General features: G+C 34.4%; 3 protein-coding genes across 3 annotated transcripts; all 3 read left to right on the forward strand.

The window, feature by feature from the left end:
* The first annotated feature begins 853 nt into the window (after nt 1-853).
* Nucleotides 854-6,213, forward strand: LOC132640622 (histone deacetylase complex subunit SAP18). The gene is made up of 6 exons (XM_060357290.1): nt 854-1,019; nt 2,743-2,775; nt 3,195-3,305; nt 4,158-4,253; nt 5,738-5,815; nt 5,894-6,213. Exons 1-6 carry the CDS (start codon nt 912-914, stop codon nt 5,930-5,932), a joined length of 465 nt encoding a protein of 154 aa, XP_060213273.1. The 5' UTR covers nt 854-911; the 3' UTR covers nt 5,933-6,213.
* Nucleotides 6,214-11,427: 5,214 nt separating this feature from the next.
* On the forward strand, nt 11,428-12,988 carry LOC132639269 (uncharacterized). The gene is made up of 3 exons (XM_060355729.1): nt 11,428-11,592; nt 11,665-11,745; nt 12,099-12,988. The coding sequence occupies exons 1-3, from the start codon at nt 11,428-11,430 to the stop codon at nt 12,975-12,977; spliced, it is 1,125 nt and encodes a 374-aa protein (XP_060211712.1). The 3' UTR covers nt 12,978-12,988.
* A 101-nt stretch (nt 12,989-13,089) lies between these two features.
* LOC132639270 (uncharacterized) lies at nt 13,090-17,115 on the forward strand. The gene is made up of 11 exons (XM_060355730.1): nt 13,090-13,100; nt 13,154-13,526; nt 13,626-13,697; nt 13,795-13,935; nt 14,382-14,507; nt 14,604-15,253; nt 15,343-15,490; nt 15,939-15,957; nt 16,283-16,481; nt 16,569-16,799; nt 16,890-17,115. Exons 1-11 carry the CDS (start codon nt 13,090-13,092, stop codon nt 17,113-17,115), a joined length of 2,196 nt encoding a protein of 731 aa, XP_060211713.1.
* The last annotated feature ends 2,279 nt before the right edge of the window (nt 17,116-19,394 follow it).

Here is a 19,394-nt window from a genome sequence, read left to right on the forward strand (position 1 = left end):
AATTTCTCAGAAAAAAGAATGTGGCCAGCGGGATTCAAACCTGGGCGTGCCAGGGCAAAACACATGCCCAATGACCACTCCAGCTATAGCGCCTCATGTATAGTAGCTACAAAATGTAAAATGTAGCTACGAAATGTAATTATCATAAAAGATAGTTATAATCCATAAATAGCTCTTACAAGTAGGTATGACATGTAAATTTTCTTTCTATATTTTAATTGGGGATATTTTTAACCAAATCTTTTTCAGTGTAAAAGAAGTAGTTATATATTAGTAGTTAAAAAAATTATAGCTAATATTTTATAACATCTGTTAAAAGTGGCTATTTACTTGTTTCATCCTGAAAAAAGTTGGTACAAGCTAAATGCGCTGACCAAATAGGCGCCCTGTGAAACTGCGTTCATTCGCACAAATGACCTTATTTCGGGGTGGTCTTTAATTTTTTCCCTTGAGCACTTTTCACGCGGCGTAAGTTTAGATTTTACTTAGTATCATAACATTCCACAATATATGACAGACACGGTAAAACTTTCAACACTCAGCACATAATTTGAAAAATACAACACAACTTATTCCGCCATAACTCAATTACTAGTACATAACCTATGCTAAGCGAAACAAAAGTTCAGTTTCCAAAGATAAAAATGTTACAAAACTTATGCCGAATAAAACAAATTTAAACATTTTCATTAAATGAGCAAAAATTAAAGACCACAAATATAAAAGACTCGTGTGCTTGAAGGAACATCCATGCAAAATAAAAATAAAAAAAATGCTTAGTTGTATATAGGGATTTGGAACGGGCTGTGGGTGAGCCCAACAGGGTTCTTCTGATAATGTTATAAGGCCCAAAAGCGAGAAAACTTGCTTACACGCAGCCAGACCCTGTTGTTGTGTGTTAAAGAGTAAGAATGGCGGATGTACAGAGAAGGGGAAGACCATTACCACCACCTCCACCTAGAGGCGGCCCACCTCCTCAAAGGATCCCTCCCCGCCTCCCACCTGTTGATCGTGAAAAGGTCTGCTCAATTCCTGACTTTGGAATGCAGTGCTTAGGTTTAGGTTGTGTTGTGTTGTCTCTATTGTTTTGTAAGCTTTTGCTGGTGTTCTTTATGTTGAGGTGTTTTCTTGCTAGGTTTTTGGTGTAGAAAAGAGCTTATGTTTATGGTGTATTGGTATTCAAACAACAATAACTACTAGTATGCCTAATTCTCAAACTAGTTGGGCTGGCCCCATATTATTACCTCCTTTGTTTCAATTTCTTTGTCTTACTTTCCCTTTTTGATCACTGGATTAAAGGGTATTTTGGTATATTGTGCGTATCTTAAGCTTAAGACTACAAGATTCAAAAGTTTTCTTTACTTTCTTAAATTCCGTGCCAAGTAAAAACCAAACAAACAAATTGAAACGGATGCAGTAGATAGTTGGCCAACTCTGTATTGTATCGAGGTGTGTTTTAATACAAAGAGAGTGATAGTTTATGTCGGTAAAGGGAACAATGGATACTTGAGGTATGAAACTCGCGAAAAAAGTGATATTTTAGGGGCGTTTTTGAACATTAACTCAAAAATCATGTCCGTGTTCTTTTGTAAGCTTGTATTTTTTTTTCTTTTTTCTCTCGAGGTGTTTTGGGGAAGCAATCCTGCTGTTGTGGACTCACTAGGGTTTTGGTATTGAAAAGACCTTATGTTTATGGTGTATTGTTGTTCAACTACAACAACTACTATGCCTTAATCTTAAACTAGTTGAGTGATACAAAATGGAATTTGAGAAGAAATCTAGCTAAAAACTAAGCTAAGCTATACTAAAGAGAGCTAAAGGTTAATTTTCATTGATAAACTCTAAATTGGTTACACCAACATAATATATTAAAGAATCCTAACTAGCTAATGGCCTAAAAGTAACTATTACAATAAGAATTGGGGTAAAATGCATAATTAAGGAACTACACTTAAGGGGTCTGATGTAGTTAATGAAACTCATGTCCTTCCGAAGATCAAGCTTCCAACAGATGTGTACTGCACCAATTGCAGCCGTTACAACCATCCCAAGCATTAGCTCATCTCCCATAATATAGCTGCCGAGTTCATATTGCATCATTGGGCTGGCGCCATATCATTAGACTTTATTTTGCTCCATTAAGTCCTGTTGTGTTCCAATACTAAGTTGACTAGTCTCACACTGGTGAATTATTTTTCGAGGAATGATATTGATTTGGTAAATGGAAGTTTGGCACTAGCCCAAAAACAAATGTAAGTTTGAGAATTTAGAAGTTAAAAGAGAGTGCACCACTATGTAAATTGAAAAAAATAAAATGCAAAGGTGATATGCTACTTTCTTCCAAGTCTATGCTGATTTTACGAGAGGATTATATCAAGGATATGTTCATACACAAACTTTTAGCCTGCCATAAATGAACCAATGAATTGTGAGAAGACAGTGTTAGTATTATCTTGGGACCATACATGCTGTCAGAAGTAATCTAATGATTGTTTTTTTTTTTTTTTTTTTTTTGTGTTCTCCTTTTTTTTCGAATAAGTTTTTTTGTGTGTTCTCCTTATCAGCGAGTTAGCATGTTTTTTCTAGTAACATGTACCAATGTTTTGCATTTCTTTTTCTTACTTGCTATGTTAATGTGCGTTCATGGCACATAAACTGAGCATTTTTCTTTGCATACTGGAAGTTACTTACAAGACCCTGTTTTGTTTTTTTTTTGTTTTTGGGGATTCCGTCGAAAACCAGACCTGTCCTCTGTTGCTTCGTGTTTTCACTAAGGTATGTACTCCAGATGAACTTTCTATCATTTGCTTTTTTGTACTTTGATTTATGTTTTGATAGAAGGCAAGTTATAAATGTTTTTCAAGAAGTTCTGTAGTTTCTTGCTTTTTTCTTTAAAATTCATGGAATAACTGTTTGAGCAAGACAAAGATCTATCAGATGTAGCCCTTACATTTTACCAGCTTTGGAATTTCTGAAAGTAGTTGAAGTTATCTGTAAGATTTTGCTTTTCGTGTCGTGTTCCCCTTTAAAAATGTATATGCTTGTGTATGCTTCACTAATTAATGTTAAGAAGTGGCCTTGCGAGTATATTTTAGGTTTCACCCACTTGTAAGGCAAGTATGAAACAAAAAGTTATATTGCTTTATGGTAGATCAATGATACACTCAGCGGATGGTATACTTTGGAACTTTCAGGTTGGTGGTCATCACAATGACAATGAATTTGCTGTGAGAGGCAAGGAACCCAAAGATGAGGTCCAAATCTATACATGGATGGATGCTACCCTGCGTGAACTAACTGATCTGGTATGAAGAAAGTAACACACAGAATATATTTTATAACTGACCTCTCCAATTTAGTTGTTTTCTCGCTCCCTCAATGTGTATTTACTCACTATCTGCCTGCATGCATAAAGCATTTCTAGATGTTAGGAGATTGTTGCAATTTTTGTAATGTGCCTTATCCTTGACTTGTATGACTAAATGTCTGGGAGATGAGCTGTTGGAACTTTTGAGTGGGGAGTCTTCTTCCATATTGTTCAGTTCACATATAAAAACATCATTGAAACAAGGTGCAGTAGATGTTCTTTGTTATTGACAGGTTCTGTCAGTACTTGGCCTCTCTTATGGTTATATGTGAACCAACTAATCAGAATTTACTACTCCTTATTTGGGAGGAAATTTACTTTACTTGTTTGAAGGAAGTAGTAGTTCTATTCGGAAAATCAAGTTAGACTGCCTTTTTTTTACTTTTCCTTTCTGGTGCAAAGAAAAACTCATACAAGATGTAGATTCCCTGTTAGACATTATTGAATCCTTGTAAGAAGAACAAGAATTTATACTTTTGCTTGTTTTGAACTTGTAATATGGCTTCCAGCACAGTCGTTGTACTGAAGATTTATAATATTGTTACCTTCCACAAAAATAAAAATAAAAGAACCTTACTTTGGCCTACCTAAATGCCAGGCAAAAAGCGGCAGTGTAAGTAATCAAATTCATCTTCAATTCTGTAGCACAATTTGTAGGCCATTGGCTTGGGGGACCATGCCAGTATAGCTGTTCTATAGCTTTTTTCACTTTTTCTTTATATACCAGTATATTTGCATGCTGAAACATTTACGTTCTATCTGGTTTATCTACTTACTGTGACTGTTTCAGGTTAAAGAGGTAGCTCCAGAAGCAAGACGAAGAGACGCAACTTTGTCCTTTGCTTTTGTGTATCCTGATAAAAGGGGGCGATTTGTCGTCAGAGAGGTCTCTCTTACTTCTTTCTCTATATGCATGTTATTACATAAACTTGGTGTCTTTTTTTTAGTTATCTTGTGATTCTTTCAATGGTTGATGATACATGTCATATTGAGTGCGTATCTACCACATTCATAGTTCATGCAAGATGTCAATTTCATATTCACATGTTCGATAAGACTATTTTTGCACTAGAATAAAGGATTATTACTGTGAGAGACAACTAAAACTTCCAGAACATATCATTGCTAAATCGTTCGATATTTAAATTGACCTCTATAAACATGATATCACGTGTTGCCATTACCTCTTTTAAAGTTTGTTCATCCTGCATGTTCAACTTGTTGATTAAGTTCTTCATAATGTCCAACTGACTTTTCGGTCTTGCACTGTCTAATTTAATTGTCACTGTGTGCAAGATTTTCAAAAGTTTAGGCTATCTGTGGCTCTGGTATTAAGACGACTGTTTAAGAGTTGTCTTTTCTCACTTTCCTTCTGTTATTGCTTTAAACTTTAGTTATCCCTGGTTTTATCCAACCCGATTGTAGTCTTATGTGTTGGGCGTACTTGAAATAATTAAAAAATGTCCCACAAGCATTTTCAAATATGCGTCGACGGGTATATGGTGTGTATATGAAGATTTGATGGCCATCTTTAAGCCCCGTTGTTGTATATTATTGTGCATGTTCCTCTCGAATTATCTTGTGAGAGCTACTGCCTCTGTCAGTGACCTTTATCTTCTCATTTGTCTGCCTTCCCTCTTTTCTAGGATATTCTGTTCATTGGCATCTTCTGTGACTGTTGAAACTATCATCGGAAGCACATTTATTTTGTCAACTTTCCGTTAATGTGCACATATGGTATGGATGGAATTCAAGGAAAACAAAAATGTCTTTGGTGCATTGAAAATGCTATCAATGTGACTAGAGGATTGTATTAGGGTAAAGAAACATATATTGCACCATCTAAACCAAACTTCTTGTAGAATATACTTCCAGAAAGATGATGAAACTAGAGAGTTGAAACTGAGCTGTGACTGATGAAACTAGAGAGTTGAAACTGAGCTGTGACTGATGAAACTAGAGAGTTGAAAATGCTGACAATCAAACTTGAGATGATTCGCTTTCGTCTTTATTCTTCTGCCTTATTAATGAGCCAAATTGCTCAAGTAGGGTTTGGTCAAATGTTGTTCTTTAATGCTCCTGTGGTCCATAAATGCTATGTGTTGTAGTTTGATAATGGTTAAATTTCAATTCCCCATCGTTACAAAATAAAAGGAAACTAAGTTATGAGATTTGAAAAAAGTGAGTTAATTATAGTATTTCCATCCTCAGGTTTCTAGGGTGGCAATGTTTCATCAAATTTTAGTGTTAGAATGTTATTATTGTGTGAGAAATCCGGGATTCCCATTTCCATTTTTTGATGTAACATTTCTTGTTATGATATTTTCCAGCAACAGTGATCTTATAGTATTTATTCTCTGTGACGTGAAGGTGGGGAGAACGTTTTCTTATCCCAATATGAGGCGACCAGATAGTGGCAGCAAATCGTTGAGTGAACTTAAATTTCAGGTAACACTCTGTTCATATCTGATCATCAACGTCATCCTTATTGGAATTTGGTATTAACTTGTTTTTTTGTCACTGCAGATAGGAGATTACTTGGATGTGGCAATCCTGTTCCAGTGAGCTGTTACGGCACCTGAGTTGGGAATTAGAATTATGCAGACCTGTACTATGTGTTTCTTCTTTACTTCTACATATCTGTAGTTTTCTAGAGAAGCTGACCTAACGTTCATTTTTGCTGTAAATTTGAGATTGCCTCTAGAGTGCTCTATGACTGAATCTGTTATATTACGTTCGTATCATAGGTAATGAATTTAACTGCACTCTCAGAGCCTACTCCATTGTTACGAATTGTCAACACTTGTCCTTTTCTTTGTTAAACTCTGCTTGCAATTATCTTTTTAGCTCATGTTCCTGCTTTGAATATACATAATATGCATGATCGGTACATTTTTTATAGATGTTGGTGGCTGGACAAGAAGTAGATAGATAATATCACTTTTGGCTTTTTGTTTGAGTAGAAGCTGACTCTGCAATATACTAATTTATTAGATAAAAAAGCTAGTCAGCGAGGATAATTCTATAGATTATGGTTATTTACTCTAATGTTTCGTTGGTATAGCAGCTTAATTCCCGTTCTTGGGAGCTTTAGTATGTACCTTAAACTTGGATTATGATGTTCAAGACGGCAGCACACGAAATAGTTTGTAAACTTTTTTTGACAAGAAGTAGTTTGTAAAATTTAGATTGAATCCTGAGGATTGATATGGAGTAAAATGATTTCCATGGGAAGTGTTGTAATTTTAGAAGATTATACTAATTGTTTTCAATCATATTCAATGTTTGTTTAAGTTTAAGCGTAGTTCTTCTGTTCTAATTTTATATAACATATTTTTATTTGGGGCGTTTCAAAATGTTTATCATGTCATGCTTATACAGATGTTACAATTTTAATCATTTAAACTTCGAGCACATCATCTAAGTCATAACTATCGTGTAAACTGAAATGAAAAAAGTATAGATATGAGAGTTTTGATAATGTTTTGGTAGTAGAACTATGTTGACTAGTGGTTAAGATAGTAATTTAGTTATAGGGATATTACCAGTTGTAGACCATGTGAGGGAAGTTTGCCAGTGCAATGACTTATTTCATACTTTGTGCAACGAGCTGGGAAGAGTCGTGCTGACGGTCATCTACCTTCTATGATCTGAATCCATCTCGTGTAGCGGTTTTTCATTTTACTATTTTCCCAGTAGGCGTTTTTATACGTTAATGAAACAGAGAAATTAGAGGAGAGAGCAAATAGAAAGGAAATGACCATCAAGGATTATGATAGGATGGATAAGATCTCTTCATTTTTAACTAGAAGTTTTGAATTCAAGCTCTGCGAATAGAAAATTTTTGGTATGGTGCACTTTCCCTTTTAATAGGCTTTATGCTATGCGAATCTGAATTAATCAAAATTTTAAAGCGAATATTAAACATATTTGTGAAAAACTGAAGGAAAAAAAAAAAGATAAAAGAAAGAAAACTTCGTGAGAAGATAAAAGAAAGAAAACTTTGTGAGAAGCCAACGGTATTAGGAATCATGTAGGGAATCTGATCCAACATGATTATGCAATAAGTGGGAATAAAATGTTACCAGGTTCTTGCGAGTACACTAATTGCACCATAGCTATCTTAACTATGCTCCCGGGTATCGGCTACAACCTTGAACAATGTAGTAACCATTTTTTTGTGCGGATTGCCCTTCAAAGGCACTGGTCTCTAATTTTTACCTCTCAAATTGCTGGGTTTTTTTACTTTTGTCCTTCGCCTAATACCATGGGATTTGGGGTTCGAACTCTGGCTCAATTAAAAAAAAAAATTCCAGACAAAGTTTTATAGCAAAATTAGGCCTACTTGGGCAAAATTTAGACCTTAAGACAGAGTTTTACAAAATTCCTACTGAGTAAAAACATTTTTTTTTAGCCTTATTGCAAACATCTACCTTAAGGTAGAGTTTTGCCTTATGCCCGAAGGCAAACTCTACATTAAGTAGAGCATGCAGTCAAACTCCGTCTGATCAGGTAGAGTTTGTTTTTTTTTTTTTTTTTGCCTCAATGCAAAACTCTACCTTAAATAGAGTTTGCAGTCAAACTCTGCCTGATCAAGGAGAGTTTGCGGTCAAACTCGGCCTTAAGGTAAAGTTTGAAACCTGAAAGTAGATTAGGCAAAACTCTGCCTTGCGATTTTTTTTAATTTTTAACTGAGCAGGGGTTCGAATCCGAAACCAAATAATTTTTAGCGAAAGACAAAAATTAAAGACCACCCGAATAAGGGCAATCGTGCAAATTGCCCCAACGTAACTGAGCATTATTGCCTTTTTCTTTTTTTCCTCTAGAAAACACTTATAAGACCTCAAAACATTAAAAAAATACTATATGAACCTATTTTCTATTAGTCCGTGCAAAAAAGAATGACCTTTATGCAATGATTTATGATCACATAAAATATATGTGATTCATTTAATATCACAAGTTTAAAAATCTTCTCTACTTTCTTAAACTCCGCGCTTATTCAAATGAGTTCACATAAATTGAAACAGAGGGAGTATAATGATAAAAAAAAGTATTATTTTTTTGCGAGTTTCCTAGCTGAACTATCAAGTGTTTGAGGTTCCTAGCTGAACTATTACCAACTATTTATCAAAACACACCTCGAAACTGACTAGACCGAGTGTTTGAATACCATCACAAATAATTTAGTTTGCCCACAAAAATTTCGTCCACATGACAGCTGACTCATTAATTACGAGGTGTGTTTTGATAAATAGTTGGTAATAGTTCAGGTAGAAAATTCGCAAAAAAGTGATACTTCAGGTGTTTTTTAAAATCATTATATCTTTTTTTTCTTTTTTACTTTTCAAATTAATTCATTTAATTATCCATGTATTTTTTATCATTATCTTATCTCTTCTTTTTTTACTTTTCAAATTAATTCCTTTAGTTGTCCGCATGGAGTGCCTTTGGAACCATTTTTAAACAAAAACGATAGTGTACACCATGCACCATCATATGCTAGTCGAGGTGTATTTTGATAAATAGTTGGCGATGATTCAGGTAAGCGCAAACACTCGATAGTTCAAGTAGCAAACACAGACACTTAATAATTTAGGTACGAAACGCACAAAAAAATAATACTTCAAGTGTGTTTTTGAATCATGAAATAGTAGAGTTCCAAGTCGACGAAAAAAAAAAAAAACTTTTTACTAATTCAAAACTGGAGAAAGTAAAGGTTTCTTGGAGAAGAAAGCTTCAACATTCCCCGACATGAGTTCATATAAATCTCTAAACGACTCCTCAGTATGCATAGCAAAATGTGGTGACAGTACAACATTATCTAATCGAAGGAGCTCTTAAAAAAACATTAGGCTTGTTCTCGAAAACATCCAAGCCAGCACCTACAATTTCTCCCTGTATCAAACATTGCACCAACTCCTTCTCGTCAATTATGGCTCCTCGTGTTATATTAATGATTATTACTTGTTTTCCTAGTGCTAGTAAAACCTCCTTATTGATAAAGTGACGTGTTTCGCCTGTCAATTCACAGCAAATGACGGGGACATCGCATTTTCTTGAAGTAAAGCTACTGGTAGATCTTGTTTTGGTTGTGGGTTTAAGTGCGGGGCAATTTGCACATTACCCTTATTCGGGGTGGTCTTTAATTTTTTCCCCTCAAATTGCTCGTTGCCCTCCGCCTAAAATATTCGAGGTTCTGGGTTCAAATTTCGATCAATAAAAAAAAAAAAATCGTAAGGCAGAATTTCGTAGTAAAACTAGGCCTATTCGGACAATTAAGACCTAACTTTTGTAGTTTGTAAAATTTCGCAAGGCAAAAGAATTTTCACCAAACTTTGTCTTGTTGTGAATTTTTTTTTGTTTTTACTGAGCGGAGATTGAACCTAGAACCTCGGTTTAAGCAAATGGTAAAAATTAAATATCATCGTCTTTGAAGGACAATCCGTGCAAAAAAAAAAATGTAAAGGAGTGACGGGTTTAGAGGACTAATAAAACAAGAGCAAAAAGCACAAGGCTTTTCTCGGAAAGTTAACTTTTGTTGTAACTTAATTAATACTATTTAATTCTGCTGTACAGAGAAGTTTGTTCACTGAAAGAATCTGAAATGTTGCGTTGGAAAATCTTCAAGAAAATATTCTTTTTTTTTTTCTTCTTCTGAACAACTCAAACAAACGCTTAGGGTGTGTCAGCCTGCAGGCAACTGCTATAGTTGACGCGCCTACCATGACCAGTTGTGTAATTGTGTTCAATATGAAGGATAATGTTTGTCACGGAAATTATTTTTCAGAAAAAATAAGTAGATTTCTTACTTTTTTTTTTTTTTTTTTTTTTTTTTTTTTTTTTTTGCGTTTGGTACAATAACAACATACCCAGTGAAATCCCACAATGTGGGGTCTGGGGAGGGTAAAGTGTACGCAGACCTTACCCCTATCTCGGAAGATAGGGAAACTGTTTCCGAAAGACTCTCGGCTCAAGAGAAAACACAATGAGAAAGGTTAGATAAGCACAAGCAGTTCAAAGCAAAATGCAAATGAAACTAAAGAATGCGAATAAGTCAAAATAAAACAGTCTAAAAAAGGAAGCAGTAGCTATCACAGATAAATAAGATAATTGAAGTACAAGAAACAACATATAGTAGCAAGAAACAAAAGACAACAGACTATAGATCGAAACCACGACTACGTACTAACCTTCTACCCTAATCTGAGTCCTCCAAAACCTCCTATCTAAGGTCATGTCCTCGGTAAGCTGAACCTGCGCCATGTCCTGTCTCAGCTCCTCTCCCCAATACTTTTTCGGCCTACCCCTACCTCTTCTGAAATCATCCATAGCTAACCTCTCACACCTCCGCTGTTATATCCCGTATTTTGCACGTTCGGAAAAAATTTTGAAATAATTGTGACAAGTGAGAGATAAGGCCATATTTGATCTTATTCAATATATAAGTTGTTCATGAAAAATATTGATGCGGAAGTATCGAGGAAGGCCAAGGGCAAAATTGAAATTTCGGAAATTTATTTCGTGAATTACAAAATATAAACCATAAGTGATTGAGCTTGGAAAACACAAAAAAAAAAGTAAAATTTACTTGGCATAGGTTCCATTATTACCTATTTATGGAACATAACTAAACTTTTCAATAATTATATTTAGTAGCTAAAATATATCATATTTACTTCACATAGCTACCATGTTTTTACCACTCATCTGATAACTTCCCACTCCCCTAAATTTAAGCAAAAAAAAACGTGTCTCTCTCCTACCTCCTAAATACACGCCATTATTCACCATATCCATTACTTTCCTCCAATTTCAAATCAGTTTTTCAATTATTCAACTTCCTTTTTTATCTCTAATTAACTATTCATTGATTTCTCTCACGTTTCAAATCTAATTCCCAAAATAAAGTAAGATTCTATACAGATTTTTATTTTTTACCGTGTATTTAACCTATATTTTGGGTTTTTTTTTTTTTTTCCGTTTGAATCAGGAATGCAAGTCTAAGTAATTAACTATCAGTGTTTGTTCTTGGTTGTTTTTTCTTAGATTCAATTGGAATGACTAAGAAAGCTGCTACTCCGATGAGAAATACAGGTATAGAACCCGAATGTGCTATTCCTAATTTTTCTTTGGGAATTTCTCAACATGAAACTGCCATTGCAGGCTCTTATGCTGAGAATCGTTCAAAAAGAATTAACGATCCTAGGCGTTCTAAGGAATATGTTGATTCGAAGAGTAAACAACAAGAAAAATTGAAAAATGTTTCTCAAATGGAGAAACAAAAGAAGAGAAAGGCTGGCGACAATGTTGTTAATGTTAGGGGCAAAAAAATTGCTAAAGCCAAACGTAATGTGGATGAGGATGATGATGAAGAGGTATGTTTTTGTTGTATTTTCAGTATATTTAGTTCTTTTTTTTTTTAGTTCAGTTATTACAGATCTGTGAATTAACCAGATCTATATTATATGTGCATTTTAAGTATATTTCTGTGTTTTTTTTTTACACATGTTTCTTCAGTTATTTTGTGTGTATTTTTCTTCACCATAACTGTGATTTTTAAGTACATTCAGTTATTTTTGTGTATATTTTGTTGACAGTTATTACAGTGATTTTTAAGATTTTTAAGTACATTCAGTTATTATTTTGTTGACAGTTATTTTGTGTATATTTTTAAGTACATTCAGTCGATATATGTCAATCATACGTGTTTTTTGGCATTTTGTTTCAGGTATCTAAATTTTTGGTTACCAAGCACCCTGCTGTGGCACCATCTATGTGTAGATACACGAATGTTAATGTAATGCAAGATATTAGAGGCAAACTAACAGATCCACAGATGGATATGTTTAGGAATTCTTGTTTTGGTAAATATCTTAGAATGCAGCAATTGGATGTACAAGCACAGATTTTTCGGTGCTTTATGGTCAAAGAACTTAGGGGCAGTACATATAGGTGCTTTACATTTGAAATAAATGGTAAAGTTCTGCGTTTTGGCCTTAGAGAATTTGCACTGATCACTGGGCTAGATTGTGTATCTGATGAAAATGATTTTGTTTATGATAACTCAAAACCGAATAGGCTTATGGTTGAGTATTTTGGTAGAAATCAGGAGAACCAATTGCCAGTTAAAAGACACGAGCTTATTGAGTGTTTCAACAAGACTGTCTGGGATGATAAAGGGGATGACGCAGTCAAGATAGCAATATTGTATTTCATAAATACGTGGGTACATTGTGGTGAGCCGAACTCAACAAACATACCAAGGATCCATTTTGATGTTGTAGAGGACGGGAGATATAATGAGTATCCTTGGGGTAAAGATTCGTTTAGAGAGTTGGTTGTAAGCATCGGGCAGAAATATGCTGGTTTTAAGAAATATTATAGGATTCATGGTTTGCCGCTTGCTATGCAAGTATGGTTGTATGAATGTTGCTCAAAAGTCCCGTCCACCATTGCAGTTAAGACGGGGAATTTAATTCCTAGAATTTTGAACTGGCGGACTACGGAAGGAAAACCAGAATTCAAGAGATTGATGGATGGCATGTTCAGAGACGATAAAAATCCGATAAAACAGTTTTTTAACAGTTTTGTGTCTTTTACCATTTAACTGTTTTAATATGTTTGTTTTACATGCTATATTTTGATTATATTTTGTCTATATATGAAATAAGTCATTTGTGATCAATATATTTTGACTATATTTTCCTCATATTTTTAGTATGTTACCAATGTAGATATATACGGTAATATAGTTTCTATATTTTGTTGTTCATAGTCCTGTAGATTTGAGGAAGTTGTGCCAACACCCCATGAGTTGGAAACTCTTAAATTGCCTCCTGTTGCACATGATATACCAGACGTCAAACATGGAGTTGATGGTGTACATGGTACTGATTTGGTAGACGATGATTACGATGATTTTAGTACCACACCATCGCATCTGTCCAGTGGCAAACAACAACAAAGGAGTGCCAATTCTGATTCCTCGCGAGGCAAGAAACGGACGCAGTTTTCAGTTTCTGTTCCTCCTTCCAGGAAAAAACCATCACGGAAGGAATCTGGGATAAAAGGGACAAGGAAACCAGATGCACCTACAGCACCCCGAACAGATGAGTTTAAACTGATAAGGGAAGAGATTCGGATTTTCAAGAAAGAAGTAGGCGTTTTGTTTTCAATATGTTTTTTTTTTACTTCATATTGCTTGTGTCAAGTAATTAACAATTCTAATTCTATTTTTTATCTTTCAAAACTGTAGGTGTTTGACTACATGGATAACAACTTCAAAAAGTTGTTAGATGCAATAAAGGGCAATCAAACACCAGATAAGGTAAAAATCAACACTAAAAATGAAAATTATTTACTTTTTAAGTTATTTTGATATATTTATTGGAAGACTTTATATTTTCTTTTGGAAAATTTTAAAGGTCGGCGACACAATGTTAAAAGCTGACTTACATAGTGATGGTGGGATTTCTCAAGGCAATCAAAGTGGCGGTGCAGTAAAGCTTTCAACCAAAGAGAATCAAGGTGGTGGTGCCACTTCCGCGCAGAGGAGTCATCCAGTGGTACTCATTTTTTCTTTCACTTTTCTATATTTGCAGTATATTATTCAAAGTGAAAATATTGGATTTTTAGCTGTGTTTTTGTATTACCTATAGTGTATTTACATATATAGTTTTCACATGGTGATTTGTTAGTAGTGTTCTTTTTGATGTATCTATTTGTGTTATTTTTGTTATGATTGTGTTTATATATACTAGCAGTGCTATATTTGTTTTGGATTGATATTTTAATATTAGTTTTTCATATATGTTGTGGCTGTATTTTGATTATTATGTTCAATGTTACTTATTCTGATTTCTGTTTACTATATTTCAGGCATATTTACCATATATTTTCTCTATATTTAACTGAAACTTTTAACTTTTAAAGCACTATTATATATGTGTATATGTGTATCTGTTTTGCTGATGCCTTTAAATTCATTTGAACCATGTTTTTATTGTTTTAGGTTGAGGGAGTTGGGTTGCCAATTAATGATCCGGTTTCTGTTGTTGATGTGGATAAAGAAACCGGAGTTAAAAGTGATGCACAAACAGATGGAGTGCCCATAACACCAATCCATTTAAATTTTGATGTAAGTACTGAAATGTGGCTTTTAAGTACTGAAATGTCATTTTGATAAGCAATAATTGACAAACACCAGTCGTTTTTTTCTTGTTTTTTATTTCAGGAATCTCAGCAAATCGGCGATATGGAGAATGCTAATGCTGAATTTACCGCATCAGAGGAAATGGTAGCGGACTTGCTAATCAACTGCCCTTTAGCATGTGTTATTCCTCTCGGTCCTCCTCCAGTACCACGCGATGATCAAACCGATTTGTCAAGTTTAAGGACTCCTCAGAATGTGGACAATAACCCGGTAACCATCTCTCAGTGGATGATTCCTGATTCTCAGATACCAATCCAACTTGGAGTACAACCAACAACCGGACAAAGTTCAACTAATGAAACTGAACAACAAGTTGGAGTACAACCGATAGTTGGCCACAGTTCAAGCGATGAAACTGGACAACAAGTTCCCGTACAACCAAATGCGGGCCAAAGCTCAAGTGGTGAGACTGCACAGTTTTCAAACTCTGAAAAACAGATCATTGTCCATCCAGGTGCTGCCCGAGAAAGGAAACCAAGCAAATATAACCTGTCCCCTTATTGTCCCAATTTCAGCTCAGCGGGTTCTTCTGCCAAAAATATCGGTCCTTGCATTTATCAGAAAAAACACCCATTTGTTGACCACCCTATAAATGCCCCGTTAGATACTTCGTTTCTTCAAGAATATCAAAAGTGGCTTGAGAAGGATCTGTTGAAATCGCATGACAAAAGGTACTTATTGTCACAACTTGTTTTTTTAGTTTTCCAGAATTCAATTATCAATAAACTTAACGTATGTTCTTTCCATTGTTGATATACAGGAAGCCAAATGAAAATCATTACAGAAAGAACAAGGAAGGACTCGATCCTGCGGATGCCGAACTTCAGTTGCATTTAGGCGTTACAGCCGTAGCCGACAAAAACTGGTTCTACTTGTTATCTATGGATGGGCAACTTTGGACTAATGAGGTTTTGATATCTTTCTGCTTGTTATCTAATTTTTTTTATGTTTTATAATAGAATTACAATGTGATGTATCTAGAGTATATTTTTTACTATATTTGACATATATAGTAAAAAATATATTTCAGGCATATTTACCATATATTTTCTCTATATTTAACTGAATCTTTTAACTTTTAAAGCAGTACTATATATGTGTATATGTGTATCTGTTTTGCTGATGCCTTTAAATTCATTTGAACCATGTTTTTATTGTTTTAGGTTGAGGGAGTTGGGTTGCCAATTAATGATCCGGTTTCTGTTGTTGAAAATATATTTCAGGCATATTTACCATATATTTTCTCTATATTTAACTGAAACTTTTAACTTTTAAAGCAGTACTATATATGTGTATATGTGTATCTGTTTTGCTGATGCCTTTAAATTCATTTGAACCATGTTTTTATTGTTTTAGGTTGATGGAGTAGGTTTAGGTACTTATTGTCACAACTTGTATTTTTAGAATATTGTCATCATTATACTTGCACTATATTTAATATACAGACATTAATTTACTAGTTGAGCACAGTACTGTCCAGGTATACAGAATTGTATTTTTACTATGTTTAAGAGTATATTTCACTATATTTACTATATATACAGCAATATTTTTTTTGAACATAGTGTTGATTATAGTCACTGAATTGATGTTTTTACAGCATATTGATGTTATTTTCTACTACCTACGCAAGAAGGGGAAGTATCACAATAACAACAACTATAGATTCACCACTGCCAGCTGTATTTTTCACACTTTAGTTGTTGAAATTTACAAATCTTGGGAAAACCCTGATTCATCCACATGTGTCGCCAGTAAGGAAGATGAAATGTGTGAGTACATTAACGGGCACAGGCTGTTGGCTAATGTACCATGGTATACTGTTGACAACGTACTAATTCCTGTCAACATAAAAGAGGAAAATCACTGGATTTTGGTTGTGATATCATTCACTGACAGGTCTGCTCTCATCCAATGAAAAGATCATTCATTTTTCTACAAATTTTATATGTTTGTTTTTTTCTTATATTTTCTTTTTACAAACAGGTCCATCTACGTATACAACTCATACCGAGCTGCAGGGCATGATGCTGTCGTTAGAGTCGGAGTGAAAATGTTGGCTACTCTAGTGACACATAGTCTACAAATGACTGATTTCTATGAGAAGAAGGCGAATATAGATTTTGTCACACATCCTTCTTACAGAAATAGAGAACAGACCGACAACTTTGACATTGTGAATGTAGACAATCTCCCGCAACAAGCTCCCTCTAGCATGTAAGAATCTATTCCAATAAAAAACACAATAAATACATCTTTTTTTTCGTGGGTTTTGATAAGTAAATTTTTTGATCATTTTTGTTCCAGGGATTGTGGTGTGTATGTGGCAGCCTTCGCTGAATACTTGAGCTCAAGTGCAGTCATCCCAACCGAATTCGATGCAAAGTTACTCCGTATGAGATATGGTGCCCTTTTATGCGACTATGCATGGGATAAGTCAAACAACAATGCATCAAGTGATAACGAACAGCCTCCAAGACCAATTAGACCGGCAGTTGATTACGATGCAGTTGATAAAGAGGATCTTGATTAGGCCACCAATTCATTTGTGTTTTTGATTTCCATGTTGAACAATAGCATAGTTGGTTGCGACTTTTGTTGCTGTTTTTTCATTTTGGATATATTGTTTCATGTGTAGTAATCTTTTTTAGGATGATTAATATTGAACACCACCTTATGGTTTTTATATTGTTGTTTCTTTCAAGTATGTTATTTTTTCAATGCATAAATTCCATTTTTCATTATCTGTGAAATGTATTCATTTAACAAAGTAGTATATATAACCATTTAAATACAGTCGATATATACAGAAAATATAACTCAGATATATTCCATAAGTCCATTTTTAAAATTACAGTTTGTTACAAAATTTAAAATTTCATCTAAATACACTTCAAATATATGTAAAATATATATCAAATATAGTTAACAGTAAACCAGAATAAGTATTATCTACCAGATCAGACAAAATGCAACTAAAATATAACCAAAATATATACGAAATACAACTATTAAATCATAAATCCAAAACAAAAGGTCAAATCAGTTAACATAGAGTAGACTTTCCAAATACCATTTAACCACCAATATAGCATTACATTGAAAAACATCGGATGTTCAACCATGTGAAATACAATCATACTAGAATAATATGAATTCAAGATGAATTCATTTTTTATTTTTAACTGAAATTTAAAGTAGAATTGTCTTAACAAATAAAATCAAAATGGACTTATTTATTCTTCTTATTGAGCGACGGATTATCACACGAACGCCTATTATGACCAAGACGTCCACATTTACCGCAGGAATTTCTGCGTTTACCAATCATCAACTCCTGTAATGGCTTGTCCCTCTTCTTTTTTGGCCTCCCAGGGGGTCTCTTATAGATCGGTGGCATAACAACTTCATCTAATATACTTTTAGGAACATTCCACTCGATCTCATCGGGAAGAGGATCAACTGGCACATCATATGTGTTCACAACTGTTTCCGGCTTGAATAAATCCGAACAATATACATCAGCAGTCAAATTTTTATTCTTCAATACTGCCCATGCATGAGAACACGGTATCTCGTCCAGTTGGAACATCCTGCAGCTGCAAGTTTTCTTCTTCAAATCTATTATGAAACGCCTCGGTCCATCATTCACTGTGTAAACATATTCAGTTGACGCTTCAACCTGAGAACCATTTAACAAATAAACAAGCATTACCTGGGCAGTTTTACCATATTGGGAATATATATAAATATACATTACATATAGTAAAAATATAGATTAAATTTTTGTGTTGCAAACAAAGATACCCTCATTCGTATTGATTTGTACTCGTTGATCGACAACATCTCTTGATACCGCCTCATTAGTGTTGTGAATGTGTAGGTACCATTTTTTTTATTTGTCCAATTCCATCTACCAAACATCTTCCTCACTTCTTCAAGGAAATCAAAAATATGTAACTCTCTTGCAGCAACCATTTTTCCATTAATACATTCGGCTATATTCGAAGTCATTGTCCATCCTCTATTAACAGGTGAATAAAGCCTAGACCATTTATCTCTTCCAGCATCTTCTAGGTATCGTTTTACCCGAATATCAACATTCCCAATCTTCTCCATCAATTTATCGAACTCATCCTGGCTGTATGCTTTCGCTAGTGAATAAAATATAGGACTCAACACCTCACTGTTTGTTGTGTATTGCTTTGTCACATTTTTCCACAAATGCCATATACAAGCCAAATGAGCAACAGTAGGATACACCTTAGAAACTGCGTGTATTATGCTTTCATGTCTGTCGGACACGACACACATATTTTGCCTAACACCATAAGCTTGCTTGAACAGTTCAAAGAACCACGTCCACGACTTATTATTCTCAGAATCTATCACACCATACGCTAGTGGTAGGATATTACCTACAAAAATCAGTATATATTTATAATATATTCAACACATATTTCAACTGAATTTGATCTCACACTGTATTTTTAGCACCATCATTTATAAAACAATAATATATATATTTACAATATATTTACCTCATATTTACAGTGTATTTCAACATATAATATTCACAAATTTACACCAGCAATACATCCAGAGTATGTTTTTAGCAGCTTTATTTGCAAATCAATAAGCATAATGTTGTATTTATAAAAAAAACATTCATAGAATAGAATTACACATACCTGCTCCATCCAAAGTACTTGCCGACACAAATGTACCATTATACGTTGATTTAAGATGTGTACCATCCACTACAACTATTGGTCTACAACACTCGAATCCCTTTATGAATGCTTTGAGTAC

This window comes from Lycium barbarum, chromosome 5, assembly GCF_019175385.1.
Source record: "Lycium barbarum isolate Lr01 chromosome 5, ASM1917538v2, whole genome shotgun sequence".
Classification (NCBI taxonomy): domain Eukaryota; kingdom Viridiplantae; phylum Streptophyta; class Magnoliopsida; order Solanales; family Solanaceae; genus Lycium; species Lycium barbarum.

Coding starts and splice junctions, on each gene's coding strand:
- LOC132640622 (XM_060357290.1), top strand. CDS start 912: ATGGCGGATGTACAGAGAAGGGGAAGACCATTACCACCACCTCCACCT. Junction 2,776..3,194: donor TGCTTCGTGTTTTCACTAAG/GTATGTACTCCA, acceptor TGGAACTTTCAG/GTTGGTGGTCATCACAATGA. Junction 5,816..5,893: donor TGAGTGAACTTAAATTTCAG/GTAACACTCTGT, acceptor TTGTCACTGCAG/ATAGGAGATTACTTGGATGT.
- LOC132639269 (XM_060355729.1), top strand. CDS start 11,428: ATGACTAAGAAAGCTGCTACTCCGATGAGAAATACAGGTATAGAACCC. Junction 11,593..11,664: donor CTAGGCGTTCTAAGGAATAT/GTTGATTCGAAG, acceptor AAGAAGAGAAAG/GCTGGCGACAATGTTGTTAA. Junction 11,746..12,098: donor ATGAGGATGATGATGAAGAG/GTATGTTTTTGT, acceptor ATTTTGTTTCAG/GTATCTAAATTTTTGGTTAC.
- LOC132639270 (XM_060355730.1), top strand. Junction 13,527..13,625: donor TTCGGATTTTCAAGAAAGAA/GTAGGCGTTTTG, acceptor TCAAAACTGTAG/GTGTTTGACTACATGGATAA. Junction 13,698..13,794: donor GCAATCAAACACCAGATAAG/GTAAAAATCAAC, acceptor AAAATTTTAAAG/GTCGGCGACACAATGTTAAA.